The 23,741-nt window shown below is 27.6% G+C and overlaps 1 protein-coding gene across 20 annotated transcripts in view; it reads right to left on the bottom strand.

Moving 5' to 3' along the window:
* Nucleotides 1–23,741, bottom strand: part of LOC148305848 (coiled-coil domain-containing protein AGAP005037) — a 252,666-nt gene that overhangs the window by 9,482 nt on the left and 219,443 nt on the right. For 6 of the 20 annotated variants that reach the window (XM_088266032.1, XM_088266036.1, XM_088266043.1 and 3 more), the window contains 10 exons: nt 19,669–19,728; nt 16,081–16,170; nt 13,605–13,667; nt 12,498–12,661; nt 11,281–11,406; nt 10,784–10,915; nt 9,592–9,704; nt 8,403–8,565; nt 7,630–7,730; nt 7,192–7,303 (listed from right to left, as the gene is read on the bottom strand). In XM_088266032.1, coding sequence (XP_088122158.1) covers nt 7,192–7,303; nt 7,630–7,730; nt 8,403–8,565; nt 9,592–9,704; nt 10,784–10,915; nt 11,281–11,406; nt 12,498–12,661; nt 13,605–13,667; nt 16,081–16,170; nt 19,669–19,728 — 1,124 coding nt within the window. The remainder of the gene's footprint in view (nt 1–7,191; nt 7,304–7,629; nt 7,731–8,402; nt 8,566–9,591; nt 9,705–10,783; nt 10,916–11,280; nt 11,407–12,497; nt 12,662–13,604; nt 13,668–16,080; nt 16,171–19,668; nt 19,729–23,741) is intronic. The other 14 variants (XM_088266037.1, XM_088266039.1, XM_088266048.1 and 11 more) reach the window with 12 other exon arrangements.

Raw genomic sequence — 23,741 nt, 5'->3', positions numbered from 1 at the left:
TACAAAAAATTCAACTATGCGGAGACTATAGCATGTTAAAGATGAAATAATTTATGGTATGTGAGATTCATAATGAATTCAAAAATTTCATTTATTTAATCAGAATGTATCATCGATGTCATAATGCATGTCATCATAAATTAAATGGCTAAAAATATTTGAAGACATGAAGACATAATTTTTAATTTCTTTAATATAAGAGATCTAATATGCTTCCAAATATAATTTTTAAAAAAATCAAAAGTTTAGTAATTTCCCATAATTCATTACCTGCAGGCTTGGTAACTAATATATTATTTTTCCTAAATTTATAAGTATATTTCATATTGTAAAATCACACGGAATAAAAAGTATATTAATATTTACGTAATTAAAATTAGTAATGACAATTGAAAGAAAGAGTGATAGCAGATACCAAAAGTATATTAAAATTATTTCTATGCAGAACTACGATAAAAGGTTATTAAAAAATATAATGTATGGAAAGTTCTCAGTAACAACCTCACAACATTTTAATTTATTATTAAATTTAAAAGAAATGCTTCAGCAATATTATTCAAAATACTGATGTACATATTTGAACTTCACTACAACACTAAAACTATGAACTCATGCCGAAGGGATAACATTTTCTATCCATTAAAATACGACTGAATATATTTATTAACATGTAATAAATAATAAAATGAAATTCGAGAGTGAAAAACCCATTTAGAAATTGATCAAAAAATTGTTCTCAAAGTTTTACTATCAGCATAATAAAAATAAAGAATATTTTTACAGGTAAAATATCTATAAGGGTTTTTAATCTCTCATTGTAAAAATAATTTTGACAAAAAAATTGTCAAAAATATTTTTTTTTTAAATAAATATTATAGACTTTTATTTTTATATTGTGAGTGGTGAAAGTGTTACAAATAAGTATTTATTTAAAATTTTACCAATTATCCTCAGTAGAAAATGACAATATAAATTTTGTAAGGGGAGTAAAAATAAATAAATTTAGACAGAAAGCAATATTATTTTCAGCTGTATAATATATCAAAAGGTTGTATTTAAAAAAAAATACATTTACTAAATTTATTCACTCAAAAAAAGTAGATATCTCACATTTAAATGATTTTGACCAACCCAGCAGGCATTCATTCCGTTTGGCAATATTCATTCTTCAATCACATATGGGTCAGTTCAAGAATACTTCCAGATAAATAAATAAATGAAGTGCTCCTGATTAGTATTCATACTCAATTATACAAAGGGCAAACTTTTGAGGTAACTTTCTTGTCTAGACTACAACTACAGGTAGTGAGGCTGGAACACCACACTTGTCTGTTTCGACATATACTCCTAGTTTCCTTATCATCCATACATCATACATGCCTTCCAGTTACGTAGACTTTTGACGAAACCAGATTTCAAGTCCTGATTGATTTGGTCATACTGAATCTTTCTTGGCCGTCAACCATTCGCTCCACATGAAAAACCACCACAAATAAACATTCTTTATCTTTTCAATTATCTCTTAGATTCCTTCCTAAAAATATTCATTCTAAACCATGTCATACACTTAAAAATGCAAAAACAGCACTTTCTGCCCTGTAGCGGGTAAATATTAAGTTAAAAATATGCCGCTTTTGCTGGGATATAGTACATTTTTTGGGCATTCCGAAAACATGCAAAACTGAAAATTGAGGATTTTTTATTTATGACGTTCTTGAAAGGAGTGAGCGATATGAGATCGCACTTCAATGTTCCAGGTTAAGGTATTGGATAAAAATAATAGGAATCGAACCCATATGTAGTGGTAGCCAAATGCTTTGAGCATAACACTACAGAGAAGGACAAACAAAGTGTATAGTAATGGTTTTACAACCTTTGATTATATTAAACAGCTCTAATGTTATTGCAGAGTGCAGAAGAATAATTAGCCAATAAACTATGTAGTAAAATATAAAAGTATTATATTGTAGGAAATATAATTATGATAAGAATGCCTTTCTAGAGACTAAAATTCTGTTGTTGGTTTTATAATCATTTGGTACCTTCCAAATCATTATGTATTTAAATATAATTTTTCATTTAACTCCGAGCATCCGTTTACTTAAGAATTATAAAAGAACACAGATAAGGAGGAGTTTATTCATACGAGAAAAATATGTAATGAGTTTCAACTAGCGTGAAACTAATAATGCACTTAAAAAGGCACCCTTTGGAGAGAAACTGTCAAAAGAGGAGAATCAAAACACTTTCCATCCCAAATATGCTTTAAAAGGTGTTCTTTATATGAAAAATATTGTGATAAATATGAATAAAAGTTTATATGAAAAGAAAAATATTTAATATTATTATATAGATTTTATATACTCATGAACCGAAATGGCTTCCTTGAAATTAGCACTCCACTTCCAGCCGTACTGGAGACAAATGGTAACGGAAACAAAAAACAAAATGGAATGTTGAAACAATGATCACTATTATGTTACAGGTACAAGTGCTATTAATCAAGAAAAGGCACTTTCGAATGCATTAGGCTCTCAAAATGATACAACCAGAAAGAAGGTAGAGTTCAGTACCTGTAAAAGACTTTACCTTTACAAACCACTATAGTTCATCGAGCGAGCCACAGCCTTTTGAAGTGAACATCTGCATACTGCCAATTAGTTGCGTAGTATATTTTACAGAATATTTATTTCATAGCAGAATCAAATATGGCTTGATTTTCGGATCTTTACATAAACCAAGTGGGCAAATTGGCAGTAGACTGATATTTATAAAACAGTATTTTATCTGAAATAAGCTTTGCTGTAATATTTTCCAGTGTAAACCATTTAGGTCAGTGTGGAAAAAGGAATGCAATTATTACCGTACTTTCAATTTCCTATCCATAGCTATGTTATATAAACTAGTACCTTGTATCGAAATTCGACTTTTAAACTGCTTCTTCCCAAATATTTCATTTTCAATGCTGATTTCAGCTAAAGTATATTGAATAAATTTAGGGAAAGTTAAGACTATTTTGAATAAATCAAAAAATATTAGCGGGGGTTAAGATTTCACATAAAAGATAAAGATTCAACATTGTAATGTAGTTACCCATGACAATAATTCTATTAGGTAAAAAAAACAAGTATTCATGAATTTTTTTTTTTGACAACATTAACTCCTGACAATATGGACCGACAACTGGTTTTATAATGCCAAAGTCAATAGAAATAATAGTCAAAAAGCAAAATTAAAGTTGCCTACAGTACAAGTTAAAGGATTACTTCCAGGGCTGGGATTCCGTATGGATATTGATGATTTAACTTGAACAATAAGTTTACATATTTGATGAAAAGTGGATATTCATTCATTTTCTTTGCGGCATCATTAACTTCTCAACATTGTGCCAAAGTTTTGTGTCGGGTTGTGGAGTTAGTGTTTCTAGGCTCGAACCCACTCTAACACAATTTGACGCCTATTTCTAATAATTTCTAATAATCACAGAAATAGCATGAAATTGAAGTATTTTCGTAAATAATAAATACACAAATATTTATTTTCATTTTATATATATATATATATATATATATATATATATATATATATATATATATATATATATATATATATATAAAATATAAGTCGTTAGAAATAAAAGTCCTGAAGCAAAGTTAAAGTACTAAAAAAACTAACAAATACAGGGTTTATTATTTTTTTTTTTACTTACTAACTTATTTAGTTAGTTTTATAATTATTTTTTTTTTAAACTTCTATTTTTTTAGACTATATCAACTTTATTACTAAAGAGATATAAGAAATTTTAGATACAAAGGTTGTTGAAAATACTGAATTTTTCCGCAGTTTCATCTGTTTATTTTTAAGATGACAGCACGCACAAGTGCATCAAAGTTGAAAACCTTGATTTTAGCTTCGGCAACCAGTTTATATAACACATTTTAAAAAGTACTATCAAAATAATTATGAGAATAATTATCAAAATAATTAACTGAATCCACTGACCTAGTCATAGATTTTCTTAAATTATCTACAAAAATATGTTAATATTAGCACTTTTATCAATTTAGTTACTAACAGCTGAAATGAAATCTGTGTACTAGAAATTGAACAAACAAATTTAATTTCAATGAATACCTTTGTTAAAATATTTGAATTTTGCAATATTACATTTAAACATTTAGTTTCCTTAGTAATATCCTGTTGTCTTTTAATTAGAGAAACTCGTATTCTTATTTAGCATGTGAGTAATAATGGGTAAAATGACGCATTAAAAATATGTTCGAAGAATCCTAAAATAATCCTTTACTTATTAAGACTATAAAGTTACATCGTCCACGAAAATTGGCATTTTCTTCATTTCGATCATAATAGTGCCAGGGATTTGTGCTACACATGTGTATGTAGATTCATTCAGGGATATTTTATAAAAAGAAGGTGTTAAAATAAAATAGGACATTAAAAATCAAGATAAAGCCTAAAACATGAACTGCCTGGAATTGTTCACCTAGTAAAACCAATTACCAAATGGATCTGCTAAGACAAAATTAATAGAGTTAGTGCATAAATTTTTATAGGGAGCTTACAAGCTTTCTAACTACACTATTGTGAGTATTAATAATACCATGCTGTTAGTAAAAAATGTTTTGTTAGATTGTAATCTGCAATTAATGAAAAAAGTGATCAACTAAGCTGTAAGCATGTTCTGTTTATTAAAATTGTAATCAGATTGAAACCATGCATCTCTAAGTGTATGTTGTGTTTATCCAAATTGTATTCGAAATGTGCTATTAAATATTGGTAAAATGTAAGTTTCTGTGGAGTTTTCCAGGAGTCTACTACCTTATTTATTTTCCAAAATATGCAGGGATTAAAAAAACTTAAATACATTAACTGTTATATTTCTGTTTTGTTAAACTTCACTTTTATTGTGTTGGAAATAAACTATGAAAATCTAATTTAAATTTCTGAACAGATGAAAAATGGCAACATAAAATATAATCGAAACAAATCTTAATATTCATGCACTTTTTGCTTGAATAATAGAGCAAATACAACTATTTTCATACATATTTACCACCAGTGACATTGGGACTTAAGCTTTGCACATATTTAGAAAATATTATTTTTATGCGTTGTTATATCTGTCATTCAAGCAAATAAAAAATATCAAATAAATGGAAAGGAGTGAGATGTCTATAAATTTAGATAAGAATTTTCACAATGAAAAAATGCGAATTTTCGACCTAGTTAACCTTAGCTTAACAAAAATTTAAACATATTTCAAAAACTGACATTAGAGTAATATTTTTAATCTATTTTGATACTTTAAAATTATCACAAAATGTAATTTTAGCATTTTGACTCTAAAATTATCAGATAATGTACGTTTAGTATTCTATCAGATGTACTAACTCATTGTTAAAATCTCGCTAATCTGGAACTTAAGAGATCAGACACATCCAATAACCAATCACAGTGTTAGATTGCTGGACATGCTATCCACTTTGTCTATTACGTATCTCAAAATGAAAGCAGAAGTTCTTATAGATTTTTCCTTAAATTACTGTAATCCAGTATTTTGATTTTTTGGAACCAGATTAGTGAGATTCTACTAATGATTAAAAAATTAAACAAACTTAGTTCTAACAAAGTTGAAAGTAATTGAAAAATTATTAAATTATCGATATGCCGCAGAAATTTCATTATTATAACGTGATGAAAAATAACTGTTTTAAAAGTTTCTTCATCACAATTGAGGACAGTGGAAGCATTCTCTAGTCCGTAAACTGTACGTCTTTGGACTAGAAGAAGCGTGTGTATTTATATTTTCAAAATATTTAAATGAAACTCACTTATGATATTATTAATGAGACCAAGACATTATTGATATATTAAATTATAACAGAGTGATGCTATAACCTAATGAACAAAATATCAGTAAATGAGAATGATAACAAGTTCTCATTTTACTCCAAATTTATATTTTTGAGTGTTCAGCGGCAATCGATCCACACAAGTATAATTGGTCCCCAAACGTTTAAAGAAAACACATGAAATATACCATTTATAGAAATACAATAACTTTGAGACTGAACCAATGTTTGAATATAATTATTTGCTGAATATTGTAGCCAAAGTTGGTAAAATTACATAATTTTATATCGAGACTATTTTTGTTAAAATAACCATATTGATTTTGTTATTTGTGTTGATTTTATTTATCTTTCAATATCGTTACAAGCTTATATGATGATGCGATTTTTATGATAAAAAAATACTGGTGAAATCCGAGTTGGCAGAAGAGTAACTCAATGGCTGAAAGAGTCTCCATATTTGCGGATCATATTTTTTAAACTTTTTCTAGCAACGTAACCACCACACATACAGAGAGACCAATGTAGCTGGACATTTCGCCAACAGAATGGACATTGGCCAAACAGACATTAGACCAAATAAAATTTTTAACTGTTTGAATTTGTTCATTGTGGTTTAAATTGAGTTTTTATTATTTTATACATGTGTGTGTGTGTGTGTGTGTGTGTGTGTGTGTGTGTGTGTGTGTGTGTGTGTGTGTGTGTGTGTGTGTGTGTGTGTGTGTGTGTGTGTTTGTGTGTGTGTGTGTGTGTGTGTGTGTGTGTGTGTGTGTGTATGTGCCACTTTTAAAAAAAAAATCTATTGCGACAAGTGATTGATTATTATGCATTCAGCATCATTATCAAACACTGAATGTGAAGCTTAGTCTGAATTAAAAATTTATGATGTAGAAGGCTGAAGAGAGGTTAGAAGCTGTTTCTAATTTTTTATCAGTGGGAATTGTCCATACAGTGTTCGATAATGATGCTGAATGTATCGAAACACATGTCCAAAAGATTTGAAGAGAAAGTGATATTTACCAAGTAAAATTAAAATTAAAAATGGATAAATATTACCACAAAGTGATTGCCAAATCCATTTATGAAATTGTGGTAATTTCGTTGGGTTAAATGTTTGTTTGACAAAGTGTCCATGAGCAAATGTACATTTGACCAAATTTCTGTAAGCAAAACATCCAAGGGCCGAGACTTTTCAGCTTGATTATTGACTATATTTATATCCACCAATAGCAGTCAAAATGATGTATTAATGAGAACAATAAATCTATAAGTAGTTGTCTTTATTTTATTTTTACAAACAATTAAATGAGATACATACCTTATTGTGCGCAGAATTTTCATGCGCACGAAGATCTTCTAGTTCCATGTCCTCAAAATCAGGAGACATTCTACCATCACATGGTAAACGCTGTTCTTGTACACTGGCCAATCTAAAATAATTAATAAAAAAAAAACAGATAAATGAACTCAATGCTCATGAATGAATAGTATATTGTTGCCAAACCAGTATGTATAATTGAAGTCGACACAGCTATTACATTTATAGGTACTTATAAGTAAAAATAAAAAAAGTCGATATGGTTTTGGATAAAAATTATATAATTATTTTTAAAATAAATATCAATGTGAAAAAATCACTGTTATTTTGACCACCCAGGAATCGAACCCGGAACCATCAGCACAGTACACAATGCGCTGACCACTCCACTACAGAGGCGGAAATAGATTAATAATAACATTTGAATATAAAATTTACCTTTTCAGTGTTACAAGCGTCCCAGTTAGTTTTTTGCAGCGACGTAAAGCCATTTCAAGCCTTTCAGGTTCTTCCTTCAAAAATTTTTCTTCTCGTACAACCTTGGAAATTATATTTAATATTTTTTTTAAATATCACAACTATTGTATATGTAAACAGTATTTAAATACCCATATATTATATGATTTTTTGTTGAAAGTATCATTTTTAGGCACAAAAATAAAATCCCTAATAATCCATCTTAGAAGTCGATTGGTGCTAAAAAATTTCATGTGCAGCAATATACATGTGATTGAAGTAAAACATAAAAAAAAGAGATTTAATGTGAGAAATGACCATCACAGAAATACAACAATATAAAATTTGTATAAAAATATATTGTTTATTCAATATTTATACATACTATCATCATCGATAATTCAATTGGTAGAACTGATATCAATGATCTGTGATAACTAAAATATGAGATATACATATGATATTTTCGAAATAATGAGAAAAAATTAAAATCTATTTAGTTCTGAATTTTGATAATGATTTGTTGGGTTTGTTAAAATGCAATGATAAATATTACTTACACAACGCGTGTACCTTAGCTGTTCATATATATACATGTACAACTACGACACTTTCTTATTCTATTGCTTTGTATTGCTGTGTTGACATCACTCTCTTTTGCTAGATTCCCAAGTCGTCAGAATGTATATATCTTTTTCTCCTTCACTCTACAATGTATCATTCTTCTCACTTACGAAAAAAATATATATATTTACCTTTTCCATTTCATTTCCAAGCATGCCCTTCATTCCATCATGCAGGGAAGGGAATCGGACCTTCAGATCGGCCACGGTCTTACTGCTCTTTGACAATATGAGTGCCATCCTCTCCACATCCAGCATATTCACTCTGGTCTTCCTGTTACTAGCAGAAAACGACCTAAATGATCACTTCACAACACTCAAATACAACTATTTTATTAAAACCTCATTACATTCAGTAATGATAATCGATAATAATGTAATGCTTACTTTCAATCCGCATTTTGACAAGTCCAATTTTATAATGTTTCGAATTGTTAATAAATAATAAAAAAAACATTTGTTTAATGAGATACTGGATTATTCACACTACAGATGATTTGTCAAATGCCAGTTCATAAGCCCTGAAATAATCAGACTTCCATCTTTTTTCGTATGAAAAAGATAGTAGCTTTGTCTATCCATAATAAATTCTGAATGACTTTTAGACCCTTTTTTTAAAGGGTTTAACCTTCGAACATCAAAAGTATTGTATTTATTTTAAAAAATAACACTGATTTTAACCAATATTTTCATAATTTATAACAATATCAATGTATTAAAAATTAAATATTTTACAATCTGGTTGAAAGTTTATGTGAGGTGTCTTAATAATATTTTTTTTAATTGATACTGAAAACAAGCTTTTTTGACCTGATTTTAAGCTGATTTACAATGCTAATAAATTATAGACCATTTTTTAGAAATCTTTGTTAAAAAACAACATTTTTATTTCTTATTTTAAGAACATCGAAAAAATGTTGTTATCCTTTGTATATTATAATCCTACTTAAACTTACTAAATACCACTGCAAAATATTGATCATTAAAAAAAACTTGACAGGGTATCATTACTGTCATTAGCAAATATTAATTGCAGTAATATAAATGACATTTAACTTTCAGATACACACTCACCACAGTGCGTCTGAATGAATCACACTCTAAGAACTAATTTAACCTTTCATTAGATATTGTTTACTTTTATAATAACTTAGTTATACACCATTTATTTCACTTTATATGAAAATTTTAAAATCATTACTAAAAATAGAACTTAAATTCTGTTTAGTTATTTTCGGGTAATGTCTGTTGGTTCTCCAATAAAATTATTTTAAATACTATTGAAATTTTAAATTCATATATTTTCAATAAAAAATAATACCTGTGAATGACGCTACCCCTTAAATGCTCAACTGTGTTTTCCAAATCACACAAATCTGCTTCCAACTTCAGCATTTCTTGCTTATAATCTTCTTCTTCTTGGGCAATACGCAGCTACAATGAATGATTTATAAATTAGTTTTTCACATATTGAAGGATTTCTTTGCAGATAAATAATTAGAATTTTCAGTGATTTTCAGGCACAATAACAAAATGACAGATAAACAGGTAGGTGTTGGAGTATTTGAAGCTATGTTTTAGTAAATCTTAGATGTTAATTTTGGTTCTTGAGTTGATACAATATAATAAGAAATAAATTAACATTGTTAATACTTTATCCCTTTAAACATTTATCTTTGATATAAACACATTCAAAATATACTAATTTATTTTATAAATATATTTCATCCAGTTCTATATTAAAACACATGGACATGATGAATCAGCAAGTGTTAGCCTTCTTTTATATATAATTCAATACTAGGATCCATGTGAAAGAGCTCACATTTAATAACATAAGAGTACATCAATCCATACAACATATACTTACATACATGAACAAAAAAATAAAGTAAGAAATATTTTCAAAGGGGAGAAATGGAGAACACATCAAATAGAATTTTATCAGCCAGCGCGCGGTCCAGTTCTACGAATATAACAAAACAACAAAAAAAACCTACAATGTGTGGATGAAAACTATTTAGAAAGGTGCTGAAAAGTAGGGAATAATTAATACAAACAAATGCTTACTAGTAAGGGTTTAATACATCTCTTTTTTTAAATATAAAAAAAAATACAAATAGTAGAACATCGATCATTCGAATTACTCAAGACAGGAAGAATGTGATTCGAGGCAACTTATACGTCAAAAGTACTTGTGATTTGGGAACATTGGAAAGAACAGCTACCCGCTGAGCCGGATCACACCAAGCAACTCTGGTTGCATAGCCAATCACACGACCAGACCAAATGCATGCAATCATATGGAAGTCGCCTCACTCGGGCTCCCTGTGATCGTGCAACCAACTCAGTCAGATGATCAGCGAGATCTCCTGTTTGCACAATCACTCTAGTCGATAGATCGGTTAATAACCACTACACACAGAAAGCGAGCTGCGACAGCAAGACACGCCCAGATCTTTTTTCCTTCCTTTACAACATTTTTTACACCACAAATACAACATGAGTGCCACCTCTTCCTCTTCTTCCTCCGTCTTGAAAGCGAGCGAAATCTCAGTATCCTCCATGGTTGCGTGGAAGTTGCGCGAGTAAATCCCTCGAGAGAAAACCATCTTGCAACCGAAGTTGTCCGGTGTGGTCTGGTCCTTGAGAAAAAATCTATAATTGAATTTCTCAAAAAACAGTATTTCTTTATAGGTGTGTAATTGTGTAGTGTGTTAATTTATGTATTTTACATTTCAATCAAAATTGTTAAAACTAAATATCTTTATTTTCTCCGGCTGATTATCTGGACTTTTTACTATTTTAGACAATCTTAATCCTCATTAAGTCCGAATAATCGAGGTTCTACTGTATTTAAATTTGTGTGATGTATAGAAATACTTAATATTGTCAATGAGTAAGGAGCGTGTTGCGTTTCAAACCAGGAATCATGTTGAAGCAGTGAGGGGAGTTAATTATTATATTTTATACAAAATCAGTATTTCATATTATTCAAACTTGTACTTACAGAGTCCTCGTGGAAGTTAAAATCACCACCACTCATTGTTGCATTTTTAAACTTAATAAAGGTGTCACAAATCAAATCCCTCATTGTATGAGCTTGCGCAAGCGTCATACGACGTAAGTTACGTATCTGAAAATCACAAGTATTAAATTGCATAAAGATATTTCAAGAATGTCATACTTGAATGAGAAAATAAACTTATAACTTCTATCTATGCAGTAAGATAAATAAAAGATAAATAAATTTCTTTAAAACAACACTGTTTTGAATTCAAAATGGAGTTACAACTTGGCTTAACATTTGCCATAAGTTAACTCTGCTAGCTTTATATGACTGTATTTTTTACAACTTTCGAGTAGGAATATCATTTTATGTAAGACTCTTGATTTTTTAGTCTTTGATTCAGATTATATGTTTTGTTCAAATTTTATTGCTGTAAAACCTCGATTAAATGGACTTACTAGGGGGAGGGGGTATCTGCTAAAGACAAAAGTCCGTTTTATTAACACTGAACACTGTTCAAAATATGAACACTGTTTTTAGATAAACAATACAAAATATATAAAAAAATTCTCTTTGTCTTTGGACACTCGTTGTAAAGTAACTTTGTTGTTTGATATCAACACGCTTGCCTTCGGTAATCCTGCTTTGAAAAGAGAATCAAATTTTGTTTGCACTTTTGAAGTTTCGAGACATAATTTGAGATTGTCATGGCCGCTTAAAATTGTTTTTATACGGCAACATTTGAATGAAACATGTATAATATTATCAAGATGTTTTTAATTAGTTTTACATTTGACCAGACTTTTTGTCCGTTTTATCAAGGTTTTACTGTATTTTTGTTTAAGATTTCCGTTTTTTCACTAGTTTTGTTATAATTTGTAATAGACATGGGCGATCGGATTAAAAATTTGAACGAAAATGACTTCCATAAAGGAACTCTTATTGAATTCTGTCAAAACTGAAAATGTAACAGTTACCATGAATTACAACTCTAACATTCTTAGTAATGCTTGTTATGGTTGTAGGTCCCTAAGTGTCTAATAACACCATTCCAAAATGAGGAATATGAAATTTATATGACGTCAATTAAGTTTTTGCACAAAAGAATAAACATGTTTTTATTTTATCCTAAAAAAATCTCAAAAAGCCTTTAGTACGGTTTAAATTGGTTAGCCTATCATAGGTTTGATACACTCGCAGAGCAGCATACTACTTACCTCTGAGCGAAGTTCTTTGCATCGTCTATGCAGTTGCCTAAGATGGGCATAGTAATCTAGAGTGGGAGATGAACATCCGGGTGGAATACCAACGGGCACAACTCCAGAGACTGAAACCAATGCTTTTGGTTTTGGTGGTGGAACAGGCTTCAAGCGTTCACGTTCTATTTAAACATACATGGATAATTCATTTATTTTTTACGTAACAGAAAGAATACACCGAGAAAAATGTTTTTATGTGATACAGATACAAGAAAATAGAGCAAGTTGTGAAGATATAAAAAAATACAAATATATGTTACATAAGAAGACTAAAAAGAAAAAAAATACTGTTTTAGACTTACTAAAAACCTGATTTTTATTTACCAGTTAAAAAGAATAAATCTTTCTTTATCAAAACAATATACAGTAAAAATATCTTCTTTCTTTAGCTTCTTATTTGCTGCAGAAGGCGTCATAAAAAACTGCATCAAATTGCAAAGTATACTAAAACAAAGTGGTCTGTCATGCGCTCCAAATTCTTGAATAAAATCAAGTAATAATTTGAAAGGATACAATGGTGTGAGCGAAGGAGCTCAGGGTGGAAAATATTACAGCTTTGTGAGGAAATAAATATAACTAAAGTGGACAAAAACAAGTGTTTTCACTTACAATTTCATCATGTCTTACCACAAAGTGATTGCCGAAACAATATATAAAATAAGTTTTACTTGTTAAACACCACTTATTCTTAAAATTCATAGTTACACTTGTTTCTATGCACTCCGCAACATTCATCTACTGTGTTTGAAAATGTTGCAGAATGCATCGAAACACCTGTCACAACACATTTTGAGAAACAGTTTTATTTACCAAGTAAAATTTAAATAAAATAAGGTGTCATTTGTCCAAATATTATTTTGTTTGTAAGTAATACATACGGCGCACTGAGATTAGCCATACTAATACCATCCCGCACTTACGAGATAAAGAATATTGATTTTTTACATTACTACTCTAGACCATAATTATGAGAAGCGTTATGTACATATTTTAACCAGAGAAAATAAGCAAGCAGTATTATCTTATATTATTTGGTTCAAACAGGTAATTATTGTATTATCGTACCTTGAGAAGACATTCTTGGTAAAGTAGAAGACTTGATAGCTGGCTTTGGTGGTTTGGAATCAGCTAATCAAAGTAAAATATTAGTGTTAGTAATGAAACTACTATGTTAAATGAATAAACATAATAATATGCTTTTAACAATTGAGTAGAATGCCGAGTTTGAAAAAACGGTACTCAATTCAGATGGCTGATCCATTTGAAAGCATGAACCGCAACTGCAACAACTCCAAAGGATATATTATCCTTGCAACAGCCGCGAACACGTTCATTCTTATCATGGACCAGATGGCTCAAAATCATTGCCTGTTCAGAAATCATGGATGTACTGACTAGTTTATTCACGTTTTGTGTAAAAAGGTCACATGCTTAGATGAAATGAAAGGCTCCAATACATTACTTTTAACAATAAAAGCCTAGACTGGGCGAAAAAAAAAAATTAAAATATAGAAATAAGATGTAAAAGAATGCGTGTTATAGATATTTCAAGTATGAAGTGAAAATGGTTTTACATATCGCTCACTCCTTTCAAGAACGTCATAAATCGAAAAACTTGATTTTTCAGGAGAACGTTTTTAAAGTTTAAAAATGTAATATAATATATTTAAAAAAAATATTAAGCCACTTATTGAACTTTTTACTGTGCAACAGCTCTTTTTAAGTAAAGTTTTTTCTCCAATTGAAAAATATTTCTTTTATTTAAAAAAATAATTAATCAATACCTTTTCTTCAGAATGCAAAAACAACACTTTATGTCCTGCAGCGGGTAAATATTAAGTTAAAAATATGCCGCTTTTGCTGGGACATAGTACATTTTCTGGGCATTCCGAAAACATGCAAAACTGAAAATTGTCGATTTTTGATTTATCACGTTCTTGAAAGGAGTGAGCGATATGTTAAAACTGGGTGGATTACTAAATTAAACCATCACCACTGTTAATGTTAATTTCATTTATTTACTTGAAAACTGTGTATTGAAGTACAAAAGCTTGTTTTTTTTTTTTAATCTATTTTGAATTCGAATAATTCTACTTCTGATCAATTAATAATATTACTTCAATATCACAATGTAACTCTTTCCATTCCTCAACATGATTTTTTTCTCCACATAAAAAATAAACCCTTGATAGCCTTCAAGAAATGCCTGGAGCGTTACTATCTATCTTTAGAATCCCAACTATCCACCTTATTATCTCTTCCTTTGATCCACTCCCGCATGCAATGAATTCACAGTTTCAATCCAATATTGTTATTATCTTATAATTCATACTGTCATTTCTTATTTCAAAAAATCCACTTTCGCTTAAATGTAACCGCACTATCTGCCCATTTATTTCAGACAGCTGTTTAAGATAAAAAACATAGCAATAAGCTTGACAATGTACATTTATTATGTACAAGTAATAAATACATATTATTTTAATAATCATGTTTAGTTAGGTAAAATCATAGAAAATTTATTGATTTGGCTTTTAATTTGTAGAACTCCATTTTAATTCATGAATTAATTTTTAAATCAAACACAGATTTTTTGAGTCTACTAAGTTGTATTTTATTTTAAAAAAATAAACATAAAAATTACTATTGTGACGAATGTCATTCGTTTGAAAATGCCATAGGCAAAACAATTGTCACAATATCAATTTTTTATGTGTGTGTTTTTTTTTATAAAATACAACTTAGTAGACTCAAAATATCAGTTTTATTTAAAAATTAACTCATAAAATAACAAAAAACTTTATTTTAAATAAAAAGAATTTTTAAAAAATGTGTTTTTATGGTATGTATAAATAATTAAATTTCATAAAATTTTTGTAGGCCCAAATAACCCTTTATTAAACATAGGCTCTTGAGTCAGAGTTTCAGGTCAAATCCAGAAACTCTGAGTCTAGAGTCTGAGGCTACAGAACCCAACGGGTGTGGCCCCATAGTTAGTGTCGCGGACTCTTGAGTCAGATTTTCTCGGTTCGAACCCACTCTACAACAATTTGATAGCTATTTTCAATAATGAGTCGCTTAGGCTCACAGAAATAGTATGAAATTGAAGTATTTTTGTTAATGATAAAATCACAAATACTTCTCTTTTTCAAAAATAAAAAAAACTGTGTGAATAATATAAAAGATTATAATTTGAGAAGCGACAAAATATTAATTTTATAAAGTGGAATTTAAAATATTGAAAATGAGTAATAAACAAACAATCCTTAATCAAAACCACTAAAAGTGAATGATAGAATTTATGTAATCAGATAAAAAAACAAGTTTTATATCATTATGTAACAGTTGCCAAACAACCTTTCAAAATCAATTAGTTATGTTGTATATTTTAACTATTACTTTTGTCAAATGGAAGAAAGTTACTGAGCAACTTTTTATATGAATTCTTTATTGATCAGAACGACATAATCTATATGTAATAAATGGTATTGTGCAGAATACATTTGTGAAAACAATACAGAACAAAGATAAAGTAATTTACCAGAATTTTGCGGTGAATGCTGTTTGGGTGAATTCATATCAGGCGGCTCATCGCTAAATGATACAGACTTCTCAAAGGAAACAGACTTATCTGAAAATCATTTAAAATAATATTAACAATGTGATTTGAAGAAGAAAAATTGCCACGTCATATAAAATTTATTCCGCAAAGCAACAATAAACATATTTCAAATGTAGTACAGTTTTGCCACCAAATAAAATAGTAATACAGTTTAAATACGCATTTATATTAAAAAGAATAAAATACATATTTCCGTTTTTGAAAATAATTATCTTTTAAGGTTAGCAGCCTGTGTTTGAAAATAGGAATCAAGTCGGGGCAGAGTGGACTGAACCCAGAAATTCTGACTCTGAGACCGCAGCTCTAAATACCACAGCTCCAACCTGAACTCGAATGGAATAGAATTTAATTTGGGAGCCGAGAGAGTATTGAAAACAAAACACATACAACTTCTTTATAAATATTGTGATACTAAACACTGAGAAGTGAAATATGTAAGGAAAATAATCACATAACTGTTTTTATTTTATATACCATTTCTACAATATACCTCAAACATTTAGTTTTTACTCAGAGTATTTTCTATTTATACCAAGCGATATTTCTAAGAAAATATAAGTTTTATAAGAGTAAGAAAAACTAAAAGTAAACCAGGACTACTCCAATAAAGGATTTAGTTATTACGTAAATTAATTGTGAATGCCGTGTATTTTGTTAAACACCGCTTTCTTTAAAATAAATACATATGCAAAATAAATTGAGAAACATAAATGTTTATTGAATCTCGCTGACTAATTTATGGGATTAACTTTTTTAAATATATTATTTCAATTGCAGATAGAACTATTTAAAGCAATATGTAAAAAAATGTTTTGAATCCGACTGATTCCAACTTCCCAACACTTTACAACAAGCATTCATTTTACAATGTACTATGTTCGTATTCTTACAATTTCAGAAAACTACACATATAAAACAAAATAACTCAAATACTATTATTCGATAATTTGTAATGTTAAATTTCTAATTCAATAAACCATTGATTTTTTATTTAAATAATTTAATCTGTATAAACTATGTTACACATATTCTTCATTAAATGTTTCTTTATATGTATATATACATATATATATATATATATATATATATATATATATATATATATATATATATATATATATATATATATATATATATATATATATATATATATATATATATATATATATATATATATATATATATATATATATATATATATATATATATATATATATATATATATATATATATATATATATATATATATATATATATATATATATATATATATATATATATATATATATATATATATATATATATATATATATATATATATATATATATATATATATATATATATATATATATATATATATATATATATATATATATATATATATATATATATATATATATATATATATATATATATATATATACATATATATATATATATATATTTATATATATATATATATATATATATATATATATATATATATATATATATATATATATATATATATATATATATATGTATATATATATATATATAGATTTATAGTTATTCAGTAATTTTTGCATAAATTTCAAATATGTGTTTGCAAATTAATTCAATTTACTTTTTAAAAAAGAGCTTTTTCTTATAACTAATGTCTAACAGTGATTTTATACAAGAATTGGATGCATCTGTATGAACATTCACATTACACATATACATATGAAATAAATACAAAATGAAGATAAAAATAACAACCACAACTCATGCTCATGATATGTGTGAGTATATACAGCTCTGGACAAAAACAAAAATCATCACACATAGCTGAATTGCTTATTAAAAAGAAAAAATATTTGTGAATTATTCTAAATATACGCCGAGTTGTTTTTTAATAGCACACCAATGTCACTATTTTCACGTGATTTGATAAATGGAATCCAGCAAAGGAAACCTGCCTGTTAGAGAAAATGGAGTTAGTTCATCTATATAGGTAGACGACATCAGAACTGGACCTTGGAAGATCAGGAGAGAGAAATATTATCTTTTAAAATTTAGTTGAAGTTTATAACTCAAGTAAATTATTATGTTAATCACCGTCTCTAGATCACATCAAAATCATGGGTACCTGCAATTCAGTAACTCTCCTACCATTCTATCAATGTAACGTTTCTAGATTACTCTTGTTTCATATCCTGTACCCTTGGATTATATCATATTCATTTTAATTTATTATTTAGCTAAATGATGTTTAATGATATTCCTAAAAGTTATGAATTTAAGAACTTTTCAATTGATGCGAGAATAAAATCATAATCTTTTAATTTTACCACCGATGTTCTAGTGCTGGACGAGTTGGTATAAAATGGCAACTTATATATACAGTCAAAAAGCTGTTTTTATGAAAAAGGAAAGTTTTCATTGATATGTTAACCAATAAAATAAAAAAATACAAACATTGAATAATTACCAATTATGCGTGATGATTTTTTTTATCCAACTGTAAATATATGTACCTATATACATATGTTTGGTATATGTATATAATGTACTATAGCTGATGCTAAAATAACAATATTTTGTAGGAACGATCATGCAGAAATAATAAAATTGAAACACTATAGGTGTGGCATCTAAAATTTTTATGAATTTTTTTTTTATATTCATGGAATAATTACCAATAATGATTTAATCTGAAAAAGATGATCTCTTATCTTAACATACAAATAAAATACATTTAACATTGGAGGAAAAAAGATTACAAAAACAACATTGTATTTAGCCAATTAAATTTTTTTCCTGATAGAAATCACAAAACAAATTCTATGATCCATAAACAAAGTTCACACATTTTTCAGTCTTTTTTTCAAAAAATTAGAATAATTTAGTCACTTCACATTTTATTATAAAAATTCAAAAGTCTTCATTTGAAAAATCTAGATTGCCTACATCGCTAAAAAAATTATTCTTAAACTACAACCACACAAGTCATAATTTTAGTGCCTGGTCTCCCAAAAATATTTGACTTACGACACTTTTTTTTAAATCACTCGCAATATATATACTGATTAAATATAAAATAAAAGCAAACCAATATATTTATCATTAATTTTTTTGTCTCAAAAATAATTAGCATATATTTTAGAAAAATGCCATACCAGATTTTAAAAAAATTCATTCCATATGTAAAAGATGAAGATGGTTACATTCACAAAATAAAGATTGAACTGTTAACATTTTTAATACAGTTGTTTTATTAGGTTTTGTATTAGTGTCACTAGATCGGAAGTTTAATTTAGAATATACTTTTTATCATGTTCAATAATTAAATTTTACAGGAAATAAATAGTAGAGGAAATAATTTTGAAAAAGCTTTGTTTTACATGCCAATTGGTTTAAGGTATTTCTCATTTTTACATGAAGCATCAATGTCTAAATTGTAAAGCACAAAGAGTAAGCACGGAGTTACAGAGTACATTGGAACAAGTAAGAGTAATAGGTAATAATAGGTAAAGGGCACTTACGATATCGACCTTTGCCTAATTTTGGAGGTCTCTCAGTACGTAGGAATGGATCCACAGATTCTAAGCACGAGTAAATATTTTTCAATAAAATTTAGCTTTCAAAAATGTTAACAACTGAAGCATGGACATTAATTTGTATAAAGCCAATAATTCTACTTATGATTACATTGCAAAATGCACTCAATATCAAAACTTAAAACAAAATAAACATAAAATAACAAAACCAATAACAATTGTGTGAACACAATGATCATTTGTAGTCTGATTTGGTAATATTATAATTTTAATCCATAGCAGCTAACTAAACCAAGACAAAACATTTAAACATGTATACATATAATATATATATATATATATATATATATATATATATATATATATATATATATATATATATATATATATATATATATATATATATATATATATATATATATATATATATATATATATATATATATATATATATATATATATATATATATATATATATATATATATATATATATATATATATATATATATATATATATATATATATATATATATATATATATATATATATATATATATATATATATATATATATATATATATATATATATATATATATATATATATATATATATATATATATATATATATATATATATATATATATATATATATATATATATATATATATATATATATATATATATATATATATATATATATATATATATATATATATATATATATATATATATATATATATATATATATATATATATATATATATATATATATATTATATATATATATATATATAATATATATATATATATATATATATATATATATATATATATATATATATATATATATATATATATATATATATATATATATTTATATATATATATATATATATATATATATATATATATATATATATATATATATATATATATATATATATATATATATATATATTTATATATATATATACATACATATATATTCAAGCCAAACAACACCAAAAATATCACATTGAAGTGTGTTTAAAATCAAAATAAAGTTTGTACATTTTTTAAACATATTTAAAATCAAAAGCCCGTACAACCATTTTAACACAAAAGCATGAAGCTGTAGGAAAACATTCAAGGGAAATAAAACAACATGTGTCAACATATAGGTATCAACAACTGGGTTTCTGGGTGGGAGGATCATGTATTTAATACCTACTGAATTAGAGATATTTGATAACCAGTCTAATATCTATGTAATGGTATAACAAATAAAATTAAATATAAATTTCGTCACTTTGAGATTTTAAGTAATTGAAGACATGAAATTAAGAAAACTTGTTACAATTTTGCTTCTCATATTTTTTTATTTTGTCAAATTACTTAATTTTTGATAGTATATAACCAAATTATCTTAACCAACATTTTAGAAAAAATATTATTACCAAAATATCATAACCCTTTAAATGTTATATTTAATTTATTTTCAATGTATACTCACAGTAGTAGAACCCAAAATATAAGATGTCAGTATATACTTTGATTCTTTTTTCTTCCCTGACTTTAGTCCGCATTCTACAGTGCATATGGTTTTTGTACCAGAGCAGAATTTTTTTGATTGTATGAAGGCAAGATTATTATTCGCACTCTTTAAGTACTAGCATCGAGTGAAAAATTAAGTATTTTTGCATGGTCCATAGGAAAGGGCTAGGATTTTTGAGGCCTAAACTTGATCTTTAATTTCAAAAAGGCAAGGCCATCAGGTCTGCGATTCTTGGATCTAGGAGTGGAATTCATTTGATAGGATGCAGATAACTTAAGTGAAGGAGCTTAGGGTGAAGGACATTATTTAAACAAAAAGAATAATAGCAGCAATGGCTAGAGCACTCTGGGTTGCATACCCGTACTCATAAACTTGTGCTAAGTTGGACAAGTCACCTACTTTTAATATGTATGAGGGTTCCCGAGGTGGAACTTTCTAAACATAACTCTTGTAAAAACATGTAATAACCTCAATAAAAATTGATCGCGGGACCTCATGCATGATAAACATACGTGCTAACCACTACACTATGGAGGCGGACTACTGATTACCTATGCAACATACTAAAGTATTCATATATTTATATATGAGTATTAAATACAGTGACACAATCGTAACTTTCAAGTTTTTCAAGATACAAGTCACCACTGTTGATTATGGTTTTAGGTTCATTGTTATGTTTGAGTTGAAAGCCAAAATTCAAGTTACGAGTGAGATCGTAGTTCAGGTTTTCTATCTTCAGCAGTATATCGATCAGTAGGCGATTTCTGATTTCATTTATTGCTTTGAGGTTAGGGAAAGCTCAAGCATCACTTGTGTCCAAAGGAGTATGGAACCCGAGATGGCTGTGGATTGTGTCAGGAGTGCATGGGTTTGGCGGTAGATGATGAAAATGCTCAACAAGGAGCGTATGTATGTAGTCTTCTTCAGACCCTTATCTGCACCCGATGCTCAACAAGGAGCGTATGTATGTAGTCTTCTTCAGACCCTTATCTGCACCCGATGGTATGTAGAGTACCGCATCAGATTGACGCATTGTTAAGTTAATTGGTAATTAAATGACGGTGAGGTTATCAGTCCTGCGCTTCAAGCAAACAGGCAAATGTTTGTATACAGTATACATTTGTTATTTAACAATACATGTTTTTTTTTTATTTAATCAACTTGTTTCAATAAAATTTGGTCTTTTTAGAGCTGTCACAGATAATGGCATCCAATAAATTTTCATGGAAAGTTTTTTTTTGATGAACAAGTAATTTGAGCTATGATCCTAGTCTTGGAAGGAATTAAACTCACAAGTGAAGATATCGCTGTCTATAAGTAACAATAATATAAATTTATATTCCTGTGTGTGTGTGTGTGTGTGTGTGTGTGTGTGTGTGTGTGTGTGTGAATGTGTGTGTGTGTGAATGTGTGTGTGTGTGTGTGTGTGTGTGCGTGTGTGTGTGTGTGCGTGTGTACGTGTGTGCGTGTGTTTTTCAAAAATACTTGGTGAATTGTCCTTTGTAAAAATATATAAAATGTTGGTTTACATAATTGGGATACACCCATCTCAAGTTTTCTTCAATAATTCATGAAAAGAAGATTTTATCAAAAGGAGGAACTTTTCAAGAAATCAAAAAATTTATTTTAAGGAGCATAAAACCATCATTTCACACAAATATGTTCTTAAATTTTTACTTTAGTTTAAACAACAGACTGCGTGTAAAACAATATATCTGAAATAACTATACACAATATTTAGTGAGCCATTTGAATATTAAATGAATTGGCATCACACACTCTATGCTATTTTCCCAATAGTTAAGTCAGTGCGAGTCAGTTAATGCATATAATTTTCATTAAAATTAAAAATGATTACTTTTTAATCAATATTGCTTTACCAACTTATTGAAAAAAAAATATTTGATGAACTATACAGTCAATAGTTTAAACAGAAAATTAACAAATATAAGATCTATAAAGATTGTCTTTTATATATATTTATGATATTTCGGCATACATATTTTATTTATTTAGTTGGCAAATAAAATATCCATATATTATTTTTTGTCAATAAAAAAATCCATATTTTATATAATTAAGCGTCAAATAAGATGTTTTTAAAAGCTTAGAAGATAAACTTATAGAAGCTGAATCATTAGAACGAAATAAAATTAAAAGTAGTCTTAGAACTTAGTTGTGTAAAATTATGGCATTTTTGTTATTCAAATATAAATTATAGGAATTATTTAGTGTATTGTACATAACCAAAGAAAATATTAAAACCAATCGTCTTTAAATATATGTCCTATTTGGATATTTTATAAAATCATATGATGAAATTTATATACAAATTAAAATTTTAGAAATAACGTATTTTTGTTTTTTTAAATGGACCACTGTTAATTATATTTTAATTAAATATTTGAAATACTTGATTGATTTATAATTTCTTCGTTATATGTCTATATAAATAACAAAGGTCAACAAAACTGGGATGCCTGTATACGGAGTTTGTTAAATTATTCTCTGATAATTTT

The sequence above is a fragment of the Brachycentrus maculatus genome, unplaced genomic scaffold, assembly GCF_059751285.1.
Source record: "Brachycentrus maculatus isolate JH-2025_06_01 unplaced genomic scaffold, ASM5975128v1 h1tg000261l, whole genome shotgun sequence".
In the NCBI taxonomy this organism is placed as follows: domain Eukaryota; kingdom Metazoa; phylum Arthropoda; class Insecta; order Trichoptera; family Brachycentridae; genus Brachycentrus; species Brachycentrus maculatus.
The sequence above is the reverse complement of the archived record's forward strand: the minus strand, read 5'-3'. Positions and strand labels throughout refer to the sequence as shown.